The 12,079-nt window shown below is 52.3% G+C and overlaps 1 protein-coding gene across 1 annotated transcript in view; it reads right to left on the reverse strand.

The window, feature by feature from the left end:
* The window catches only part of EFCAB12 (EF-hand calcium binding domain 12), a 20,434-nt gene continuing 8,355 nt past the window's right edge, over positions 1-12,079 (reverse strand). The window contains exons 4-9 of the mRNA XM_082415742.1: positions 10,280-10,436; positions 7,785-7,981; positions 6,926-7,139; positions 3,745-3,904; positions 2,022-2,078; positions 1-1,342 (exon numbers count right to left, since the gene is read on the reverse strand). Of these exons, the coding sequence (XP_082271868.1) occupies positions 1,084-1,342; positions 2,022-2,078; positions 3,745-3,904; positions 6,926-7,139; positions 7,785-7,981; positions 10,280-10,436 (1,044 nt within the window). The 3' untranslated portion in view covers positions 1-1,083. The remainder of the gene's footprint in view (positions 1,343-2,021; positions 2,079-3,744; positions 3,905-6,925; positions 7,140-7,784; positions 7,982-10,279; positions 10,437-12,079) is intronic.

Consider the following 12,079-nt stretch of genomic DNA (forward strand, 5'->3'; position numbering starts at 1 on the left):
CTCGTTTAAAATTGTTCTTTATTTTAGCTTTTGTTTTTAAGATTATTGTGAAAATCAAATTTCAAGAGAGGAAAAAAAAAAAAACGTCCCTTGATTCCAGAGCCCGAACACAATAGGGATGTCATGTCATCAGTGATCTGTGGTAGAGTAGTTTCAGGGCCAGATGGAGACAGAAGCTGAAGTGGATGGTGTTGTTGACTTCGTGATGGGTGAGAAGGGAAGGGAGCGAGTGTTGACAGCTCCTTCGTGAGATTTTGACTGTTAAGGGGAGTTTGAGGAGACCCAGAGACGTGAAACGTGAAATGTGAAGGGAATGTCTTGTCCAAGATCACACAGCTGGCAAGCCGTAGGGTTGAGACTGCACCACACCTCACGAATCCTGCTTGCCCTGTGGGCTGGGGAAGTCAACTGGGATGCTGAGCACGGAGGCACTGTGCTAACAGCAGCCCACAGGGTGTGTGTTGTGAAGGAAAAGGTCTTGATGTGGGGTCAGGTGGGTGAATCAGGGGAAGGGCTCATGAACCAGTGTGCTTGCACTTGTGAAAGGCCCAAGAGTTTTGGATGTAGTGATCCAAATGGCTCATTCTTTGGGGGATGAGGGACACATTTCAAGAGGAGGGTGCAGGGGTACCCACACTGCCTGCTGCTTCCTGGGGGTCCCTGAGATCCAGGATGAGAGGCTGGAGGTGCCATGCAGGCATCCCTGTCAAAACCCCAGGCAATGTGTGTTTTCTTCCCAGGCTCAGGACCCCAGCTTGCCAACATCCCTCTGGCCACAGCTCCTGAGCAGGAAATCACATCAGCTGGATCACAGGTGACATGAGAAAAACCCCAACGTGGTTTATTTCAAAAGTACAGAGGTCAGGAGAGGGAAATGCTCAAAACCCACATCTTTCCCTGGACACACCCACCCTCTGAGACACTGCACACTTTGAGTCTGGAGAGAGCTGGCCCGGGCCTTCCCACTGAAACGACTTCTCTTGTTTGGCTCTTTGATACCCTCCCTGTGTCTATGGCTCTGGGCTGCTAGCTACACTGGCCCCCGGCCCCAGGATGGCTAGGTTTGGCGACCCTTGGGCCAGTCTAGTTGATGTGGTAGATCTTGGGGGCATCGTAATAGGAATAGGTCATGTAGTTCATGTCCTTAATGGGCCACCAGTGGTCGGGATGGTAGGTGGCTGAGTAGGCCTGGGACCGGTGTTGGACACAACTGAAGAGCGCCAGGCTCCGGTCCACGGTCACAGTGGGCAGGTAGAGCTGTAGCTTGTCCAGGAGGTGACCCGGCCAGAAGAAATTGGGATGGGTTAGCTGCGGACCACTGGGCCTCTTCGCCTTCAGCTTCCTGGAGAAGGAGAAGACACCGGGACGGTTGTCATGGAGACAGGTGGCGGATGGGGCTGCTTCCCAGCGGAGCCCGCCCGCTGTGAGCAGAGTGGAGGTGCAGCACCGTGCTAAGCACTCTAGTACTCAGTCCTCCCGACAGTGCTGTGCGGTGGGCTCCGTTGTCCCATCTGCCTCACCAGCGAGGACCCGGAGGCCTAAGGAGGCTGAGTTGTTTCCCCAAGGCCACACAAGCCAGCAAGTGGCAGGGCACAGGCTTGACTGCCAGTCTGCTGCCTCTAAACCCAAACTCTTAAGTGCACACCACCTGCTCTGCAGAGGCATTTTAATGTGCTGTTCAGAATGCAGCCTCTGGAGCCAGCACAGCTGGGTCCGAATCCCTGCTCCACCACTTAATAGAGATGTGACTTTGAGCAAGATAGTCAAACTTCCTGTACCTCAGTTTCCTCTTTTGCAAAATGGGAATGCTAAGAGTAACTTCATAGGGTTGTTGAGAGGATTTATGTGAGTTAACATCTGGAGAGCAGGGTCTGCCTAGCACTCCTAAGTGTCATTTTATGCCCCTCAGCTCCTGGGCACTGAGTCCCAGATGCTGTGCTACCATGTACCCTGCAACATGCGAGACCTGGGCACCTTCCTCCTACCCGCCCCCCTCCCAGAGTTAGATGATCACTACAGACCTGGTGAATTCCTCAAACTTCTTAAAGCTGACTTTCTTGATTTTCTTCAGCATGTTCCTAGTGGAGAAGAGAGAGAGAGGTATCTTGTCAGGAGACAGGAAATCCAGGTCAGTGGGGCTTTGGGGAGTAGGTCAGTGTGACAGGGGGTCCACCTCTGAGTCCAGACCAGAGCTCTGAAAGGAGAACTTCTTCTACCTGGGTGGGGCCCTGACTCTGTCCCCCATGCTCCAGTGGAACACACAGTGCGCTGGGGTGTCTAGACCTCTGGGCCCCTATTGGTCAAGCAGACAGGATGACAGCCCTGGGCTCAAGGCCTGGCTGGCTGGGTGACTTGGGGCAAGTCACTCCCCCTGTGGAGCCTCGGGTTTCTCATGTCCCAGCACAGAGACCTCCCAGATGGTTATGAGACATGCTCAGCAATCTGAATCCTTTTGGGGCCCCTGACTCCCACTTGCCTTCCAGAGCTGAAACCAGCCTTGAGGACAAGGGTGGTGAAAGCTAACGCCCCAAATCTCAGGCCTGGCAGACATCACTAATTACCACGGCACACTTTCCCAGCAAGCCTGCATCTGGCTCCAGACTCTTTCACAATGCATTCAAAGAAGCCAATGAAACCAGTCCACCTCTGCCCCGGGGGACCTCTATCCTTTATAACTGTGGTCCACCTAAGCAGGACAAAAGTCACTTTCTCAGGTTCCCTAGGTTCATGGCTCAGGAACTGGTGGCAGCCACTCAGGGGCTGGAAGGCAGTCACTAGGGGATCAGAAAGGACTCTCCAGGCCACAACCTGCCCAGTTCGTGCTCAGCTCTTCCCAGCCAGGGCTGTGGACAGCCCCACTTGCAGACCTAGCCCACTCCTGCACTGGAGAACGCCATGACGGGGCAGGCTACAACAACAACAATCAGTGCTCAAGTGCTAACTGCTAAGAAGCTTACTTGCATTTCTCATTGGTCCTCACTGTGTGTGGTATAGCTGTTGTGCCCATTTTACAGATGAACATACTGAGGCTCAGTGAGTAAGGTAACTTGTCCATTTAACCGCTGGCCTGTTGTATTTCCACTCGGCTCTGCTGCATCCCACCCCCCGTTCTGGCCAGACTACCGTAGCAGGCAGCTGGCAGTGACCTATGGTGTGGTTCCATCTTGGCCCCTCCCCCCGTCATGGTATCTGGTCAGCTGCCCCCTCCTCCCCCGCTCTGCAGGGATGCTGCCGTTCTCCAGTCTGCAGTCACCACTGATGCTGGTTCATAGCCTGCCCTGGGGTCACCTCCTGACAAAGGAGGGCATTTTCTTAGAGAGGACTTGGGATCTGAGGGTCAGGGGGAGGCCCCAGTGCAGAGTTCTGTTCTCCTCCTGGGGGGCTGCAAGCCCACCTCTTGCCAGAGAAGGGGCTGCCATCACTGTCCTCTGCAGGGGCCCTGACACCCAACCCATAATTTGTGAAGGGGCCTCCCCCGTTTCTCTAAGAAGTCCCTCTTTTTAACCTTTTCCAGAGAGCTTGAGGTCACATAGGATGTGGTCAGGAGGGTGGCTGCGTGGGAACAAGGCAAGGCGGCTGCAGAGATATGTGCCCGGGGACACGTGGCCAGTCCATGGTGATCAGTTGGGTTGGACATGCCAGGTTAGGACACAGACACTGGCACAACGTGACCCCCAGCCCCCCAGCAAAGGGGCAGCAGTGGGGCAGGAGCACAGGCAGGGTAGGAGGGGGCCAACACTCAGCTTGTCAGGCTTCTGAGCCACAGGTTTGGAAACTCCCTGGGATCGGAGCAGGGCCAGGTTCGGACTGAAGATCTTCAGGTCTGAGTAGTAGCCTCCCGGTTGCCGGATTGGACGCACCTGGTCCTTCTGCAAAATGATCTTGTCCCCCGGGTACATCAGGGCTGTGAGCAGCAAGAGAAATACAGCCTGTCAGCCCAAGACCCCTCCTCAGACCGAGCCTTTGGGGCAGAGCGGGGGGTTGTTTGTTTTAATAAATTCACATTTTTGTTTGAAAAGATTTTTCTTATATACATTTAAAAAATTTTTATTGTTAAATCACTGTAGATTCACAGCACGTTACAAACAGTAGTGCAGAGCGTCCCCCAGGCCCTCTCCCAGCCCCCGCTACGGTGGTGTGTGCCTCACCGCAGCACGCTGTTGGGAAGCGCGGCTGGCGCAGTACCGCTCACAGGACCGCAGATGAGGGTGCCTGTTCACAGCTAGGGCAGCAGTGGCCCCGAGGCCTGGGGGCAGTTAGGACGGAGCGCTGCCCCACACCCTACTCTGCAGGGGCGTCCTGGTCAGGAGTCCCAGGAGGAGGAAGGGAGGCCTCACCCAAGACTTCACTAGATTCACTTAGACCCAGTCGATGGCAGTTTTCTCCTCGTGCAGAACATAAGAAGCTCTGGGCTGGGGCTCCACCCTCCTGCAACTGCTGAGCAGGGCTTGTCCTAAGATGGTAACACACAAACATCTCGTGTTCTGGACACAGTGATGGAGGGTTATTCTCCAGGTTATTAATGCTGGTTATTGGGGCGGGGAGGGCAGGGATTGCGGAGCTGAGAAGGGAGGGCAGGGAAGGAGGAGACGTGCAATGTCAACATTTTTTAAAGGTTTAAATGATTTTTGAAAACTACATTAAAAAATATATATATACACACATGACTTTAAAAAATGATTTACATAAATAATTTTGTGTAAATAGTAAAGAAAGACTGTCCTTGTGAAAGGACAGTCACTAAAATATTATTGCTGGTCAACTCAGGCTGGGGGGATTTTTATTTGTATGTTTTCAAAAAATATAAGTGAGCATGGATTATCTATAAAATCAGGGGGAGAAAAATAATAAAGCTATATTCAGTGGGGACAGGAAATGCCTCGATGTTCTGGAGTTCCGGCCCATAAGCTTGAGACCTTGAACACAAGCTCTAGCCTTGAACACAGACCTGGAAATCCCCATGTTTGTGCTTCTTGGGCCACAGCAGATCACGCCTCTGTCATAAGGACAGCCAAGTGGCCAGGACAGTGGTCAGAGATGGACCAGCGTCTTTTCCGTCTAGACCAATCAGAAGCAAAAGGAAGCCCACCCACAGATGCTCCCGTGTGCCCATGCGTGGTGGGATCCTGCAGACAGGTGAAGCTCACCTGTGTGCGGACCCAGGAGCCAGCAAAAGCCAGTGGTGGAGAGAATCAGTAGAGGCTCGATCCTCTGGTGGGGACAGACCAAGGGGCACGTCCAGGGGAAAGACCTAGCCCACAGGAGCCTTCGGGTGCCTGGCAAGCACGCTGGTATTTTAGAAGACACAGCTGCAGCTCCACCACTAGCCAAGACCAGGGGATGTAAATGATCCAGGAAGACAAGGCTCCCCAAGGGAGCAGGAAGGAATGATGATTTGGTGAAAAGTTGGTGTCCAGAGCTGTGGGGTCTCCTGCTGTCTCTGCCCTCCCAGCCCAGGCGGGCAGCAAGTGGCCGCCCAAGCGAGGGGTGTGCAGCATGTGCAGGAGACAATGACCATTTAGGCTGTTTGGCCTGTGTTCCTGAAGGCCCTTGGCCACTTCCCCTTGTATAGACCTGTTATGGGCTGACTTGTGTCCCCCCAAATTCATATACTAAAGCCCTAACTCCCAGAATCTCAGAATTTGTATTTGGAAATAGGGCCTTTCAAGAGGTGATTAAGCTAAAATGGGCCATTAGGATGGGCCTGAATCCAATCTGACTGGTGTCCTTAGAAGAGGAAATCTGGACACACAGAGAGACAGCAGGGGTGCATGTGTACATGGAAAAGACCATGTGAAGAGACAGACAGAGGGTGGCCATCTGCAGGCTAAGGAGAGAGACCTCAGAGGGAACCAACCCTGCTGGCACCTTGATCTTGGACTTCTAGCCTCCAGAACTGTGAGAAAATACATTTCTGTTGTTTAAGCCCCCAGTCTGTGGTATTTTGTTACGGCAGTTCTAGCAAACTAATACAAGACCCAAGGCCCTGTACATTTAGCACATGTTTCCCTCCATCTGGGGGAAAAGATGGAAACAATCAATTGTGACTGTTAACTCTTGTTCTCAGGTAAGTCACACTACTCTCTGGGGGCCCCCTTTTCTGAGAAAACCACATGCCCAGTATGGCCACAGCTCCTTCCTGCAGAGTTCCTATGGGAAAACCTCTGCCCTCAAGTGCAGCTCACTCCGTGTTTTTAAAGCACAGACAGCAACCTGCCCATTAAATATATAAATTCATAAATTTGGGAAGCCGGCATTGCTACATGGTCACCAGGGGGTTATGGGGACACTCCCCTGTCCCATGTCTCAGAAGCACACATCCAGAGATGTGGAGGGTTCAGATCTGCTTGGATGTGTGAAAACACAATCCTTCCCCGACGCAGAGGGCAGAACCAGTAGGAAATCATAGGGTGGAGACCTCTGGTCTGAGCAGAGAGCAAAGGGCCTCAGCAGAACCTGTCTCCCGGTGCCTTCTTCCCTCCGTGTGTCAGAAGCACCAAGAAACAGGCCTGGCCTAGACAAGTGGTTTGGAACACCCAATGCGTCATAGCAGTTACCACTTCCAGCCAGGCTCCCTCTCTGAAATCGGGATCCTTTCTTTGTGCCCAACCTCTGGCTCCCTCACCCGGAACTCCTGTCCTGGTGCTTCCTGCTCTAGACTGGGGAACCCGGACCTCCAGGCCTGTGAAGCCTGCAGCCCTGCAGGGCTGTAAAATCCCATCTAACAGCGAACCACGCGGGGCTGTTCCTCCCTCCACCACCAACCCCCGCCCCCGCCCGGCCCCGCAGTGTCCCCACCACAGGCCGCAGTGGCGTGCTTGGATGTGTGTCGGCTGGAGAAGGACAGACCTCAGGTGGACGCCATCCTCGCCCTGGCTGTGGGCCCCCTTGGCACCTTCCCGAGGACCAGCCCCGAGGCCCTTACCTCTCACGAGGACGTCCTCGGTCAGCGGGAGGCCGTAGGATTTGCAGAGCTTCCAGCACTGCAGGTAGACCAGAAAGGTGCGGGTGCGCGACCTGTTGATGACCGCCTCCATCTCCCCGTGGATGGTGGACGGGAGGCAGTGCTCATCGAAGTGCTTGTTCCCGCTGCGCACCAGGCGGCACTGCTCCGTGTACTGGATGGAGGGGATGGTGAGCTGTGGAGAGAGCAGAGGCTGGCACTCACTCCTCCTCACCTCCTGGCCCAAGGCAGACGTAGAGCCTCATCTACCTCTCCCCCCAGGCCCCCGTGAGGGGCGACGGCAAAGAATGCAGGTTCTGAAGTCTGGCTTGGGATAGTATTATATTAGTACTGTCTGCCTCCCTGACTAGACTCTCAGCTTCCTGGGGCCTGGGGCCGTTTTGTTCTAGGCAGCACCTAGAACAGTGCCTGACACATCACAGGCTCTCGATAAATATTTATTGGATGAAAATTAACTCATGTAATCAGTTATTCCCTTCCTTCACTCGTCACATTGTTTCTGGAGTGTCTACTCAGCGCCAGGCCCCAGGCCAGGTTCTTGGATTCCAGCTGTGATGAAGACGCAGCCCTGGTCTCAGGATGCGAAGTCATAACTAAAGAGTTGGAGGAAGGGAACTCGATACTTTCAGATGCATCATCTCATTTTATCTTCACAGAAACCTTGTGAGGTAAGTGCCATTCTTACGTACAGAAGAGGGAACAGGGAGGTAAGGAAGCCCCCTAAGAGCTCCCCCGGCCAGAAGGTGATGCAGGGGCAGTGGATTTGAACCCAGGCCTACCCAGTCTCCAAGCCCCATCCCTCCCCTGTTGGCGGGGGCACCTTGCTCTGCCGCTTCTTCTCGCGGTACCGCTTGCCCACATCCTCCATCTCCTCCAGGGTCATGGGCCGTGCCTCCATCTCGGTGTCGACCACGGGCACGGTCAGCAGGTCCATCTTGAGAGGCTCTGGGGCTAAATTCACCTGCTGCTTCTTGGATGGACTCTGTGGGGAACCACTGTCCTTGGCAGATCTATAGTCTAGGAGCAGAGGGAAGAGACAGAGGAAGGAGGAACTGGGAGGGTGCCCAGCCATGGAATCCATCAAGCAGTTAACCAGTGTCAACAAGCAGGTGCCCACGTGTCCGGTCAGTGCCATCTGAGGTGCACCTTGAAGGTGTCCCTTCTTCCGTTTCCGCTGTGGCCACCTCCTCTGTCACCTTCACCATGGCCACAGCCCTCCTGTTGCCATTCTCATCCTCTAGCATCCTGTTTCCAGGCCTCCACTGTCCCGGGCAGAAATGAAATCCTGGCCCTGCCACCTTCTAGTTTTGAGACTGTGGACAGGTGTTCAGCCTCTCCGAGCTTCAGCTTCCTCCTTGCAAAGCATGAATAGTAGCCCTGACCTCTGGGGACTGGAAGGAGAAAATGACCTAATGCTGTGGGTAAATGAGGGTAAAGCTTCGCAGCCCACAGGGGGTGCCCCAAAGCCACCGCCTTCTCCCTTGTAAGCCAGGCGTCCAGACTCTTGATGCTGCTGCCCCTTTAAGCAAAGCAAGAGATACCCAAGTCCGCTTACCTTACCCACTGCTGCTCTCCAGGGAAAAGGAGCTCAGTGAGGACACTGAGATAGCACTGGCCAAGCAGATACCTGCTCTTGGCTCTTAGGAAATAATAGGTCTCAAATACCTTTGCTGCAAACGTGTACCATGGTGCACTCTGATCATTCACCAATTGTTGCTGCGTAGTTGCAGCCAACTACGCGGATAACGATAAGCTTCGGTAATGCATAATGAAAAGGCAAAAGGAGTGTGGGTGGGAAAGCCCACCCAACTCGAGGAGACCTCCAGGATGCACCAGACACAAAGGGTACAGGATCTCATTACAGTGGGGGCACTCGGGTTCCCTGGGGTTCTGAGAGGGATGGAGACTGTGCCTGGGGTGACGGTGCCTCGGCCTGGAGGCTTGTTGAGACTGGAGGTCAGAAATCTCGCTACCGGACTTCCCTGGTGGCGCAGTGGTTAAGAATCCGCCTGCCAATGCAGGAGACAGGGGTTCGAGCCCTGGTCCGGGAAGATCCCATATGCCGTGGAGCAACTAGGCCCGTGAGCCACAACTACTGAGCCCGCGTGCCGCAACTACTGAAGCCCGTGCGCCTAGAGCCCGTGCTCCGCAAGCCCCCGCTTGCCGCAACTGGAGAAAAGCCTGCGCACAGCAACGAAGACCCAACGCAGCCAAAAAATTAATAAATTAATAAATAAATAAATTAAAAAAAAAAGAAATCTCGCTACCCTGTGGGACTGAGGAGGGGATGCTCTAAGGGAGCCGCCTCTAAAAGAACCTACCCGGGAGGACGCTGAGCACCCAGCTCAGTGTAACCTTGAACTCCAGAGACCCCGCCCACATCTTCACCTCTGTAAGGAGACCCCTCTGCTGTCCTCCTAGGGCTTTTACATGACCTCAGGGAGGGCCAGGAGGTCCCCCCATGTCCACCCTCACAGACGTGTCTGAAATTAAATTCCCGCCAACCTGGAGGGTGGGGACAAAGCAAGATTTGTTTCATTTAGAAGAAGAGAGATGTGTTTATATTTGAGGAGGATTCTGGAATGGTGGGTAGTAGTCAAGGGAGGGCTTTAATTTTATCTGTAGTTGTTCAAAATTTTTTTTTTTTTTTTACAATAGTGGCACTAACAATAAAAAACCAAAAAACAAACAAACAAAAAACATGATGTACCCTGTGTTGTAAATTCATACGCAGAGCTACTGCTGTTTCATTTCTAATTTGCCTCTGTGCTTCGTCTGGATAGATGTGGCTTCACAAGCACACAGCTTGGCAAATGGAACTTGAGCTGTGCACAACCTATACAACTGTTCACAGCAGCCCTGCTAATATCCCTGATAGTAGAATACCAAAGTAGATTTTCCAGTAAACTCTAAACATGTACTAATTCTAGTTTCTGAATTCTAGTTAACTTTTTATCAATAATACGTAGATTAATAGTGGGCAGGCCTTGGACCCACATACAAACGGAAAGGCTTGCCGTTTGGGTCAGTTCTCAGCCTATCAGGTGGGCTTTGATGGGCTAAAACCACCCTTTGAGAATCCTCCTTTAAGAACAGGGTTGGGCCTCATTCATCTTTGAACGACCCGGTAGCTGGGCACTCAAGAGAATATCTACCCCGCGGTTGATCTCTGGGCCTGGAAATACCAGAGGGAGGCTTGGCCCACCTACAGTAAGCCAGAGCTGGAGAACACACTCAAGTGAGCCAAGGCTGCCTCCATCACACTGGCTCCCCGGACGTGGAAGTGGAGGCACGGGGGTGGAGGTGGATATGTACACTCTGTTGCAGTTGCCAGGGTGCTTTTCTGCTGAGCCAAAGACCACTGCTTGTAGGTGCTGGCCAGGTTATCCACGGTGATGCTGTCGTGCTTTCCCAGAGAGCTGAGATAGATCACGATGTCCTCCACCTCCTGGCTTTTCAGAGGGACTCCAACCTGAGGAGAGAAGCCCCAAGGTGGGCGGGCAGGCTTCAAACGTCCTGCCAGGATGGCCAAGGCCTTGCCAGCCTGGCCTCACCTCCCCGTCTAGTTTCATCCTCAGCCACTCCCAGCTCACACCCAAGGTCTCTGCCCAGGAGCTCAGAGCCTTTCCCCGGGGCCCTGAACACACCCTACACGTTCTCACCCTCTGCCTTTACTCAGACATTTCCCACTTCCTGCCTGAAAAACTCCTATCCTTCCTTCAAAACCCAGTCCAGACATATCGTCATCTTTGCAGAGTCTGTTACTTCTTCCTCTGGCCTCCCTCCCCACTCCATTCCAATCTCAGTGACAGCCTTCCTGTGCTGGACTGGAAGAAGGGTTTCACGTCTGTCGTCCTTGTCCATGAGGGACACATAAGCCGCCCTGAGCTGAAGTAAAGTAGAATCAGAAATCGGATACACATTACTCCTTTAAGGATGGTGAGCAACTTCAGAGAAGTAAAATGCTTGCCAGCAATACCGAATATTCAAGAAGAAAAGTTTTAAAGGAAATACAACTTTGTCAGCTTCTTTAGGCTGTAGATATTATGCACTGAGCTTTACTTAAAGAAGATCAGAACTCACTTGGTGCTAAAGGATTTAATGTTTTATCTTTTTGGTTACATTGATTAACAACCCTTTATTTTTTGTTGTTTTAAATGCTTTGAAATTTTGTTTAGATAATTACATGTCATAAAATGATAGTGTGAAAACTGGTGATGATTTAAGACCATAAAAGATGTAGCATTCCCCTTCCTAAAGTTTTTTTAAAAGGTATCTTGTATTCAAAATATATAAAAGCTTCATTCACCCAGACCAGGAGTCAGCAAACTTTTTCTTGAAAGGGCCGGATAATAAATATTTTAGGCTCTGGGAGCCACGTGATCTCTGTCATCACTACTCAACTCTGCCCTCCTAGCATGAAAGCAGCCATGACGATATGTAGAATAATGAGTGTAGCTGTGTTCCAATAAAACTTTATTTACAGGAAAAAAGCCTTTATTTACAAAAACAAGAGACTGGCTGGATTTGACTCCCGGGCCATAGTTAGCAAACCTCTGCTAGACCAATAGTACTTTCTACAATGATGGGAATGATCTATGTCTGAGGGATCCAGTGGAGGAACCACTCACCACATGTGACTACTGAGCACTCCAACTGTAGCTGCCGTGACTGAGGAACTGGATTTTTATTTCTTTACAACTAATTTGAATGTTTGAATAACCTGTGAAAGTGTGGTCCGTGGACCTGTACCATAGGCATCGCTGGGAGCTTGTTAGAATGCAGCATCTTGGGGGGACTTCCCTGGCGGTCCAGTGGTTAGGACTCCGCGCTTCCACTGCGTTTTAACAAGAAGCTGCATTTTAACAAGACAGAAGCTGAGACAGAAGCTGCGTTTTAACAAGACCCCAGGTGAGTCATATGCCAATGATGGTTCCAGAAATTCTAGAAGGTACTAGAGGCAGGACTGAAGGCCCAGCTCTCTCTGTGCTCAGTTCTGGGGTGATTCCCCAAGCAGCTGGCTGGTTATGGGGCTGGCTCTGCAGACCTCCCACTCAGGTAGGGCCTTTCAAGGTCAGACCGGTGCAGGGTGGCCTTAGGGGTCTGATGGGGCCT

This window comes from Balaenoptera physalus, assembly GCF_965194825.1.
Source record: "Balaenoptera physalus genome assembly, chromosome: 11".
NCBI lineage: Eukaryota > Metazoa > Chordata > Mammalia > Artiodactyla > Balaenopteridae > Balaenoptera > Balaenoptera physalus.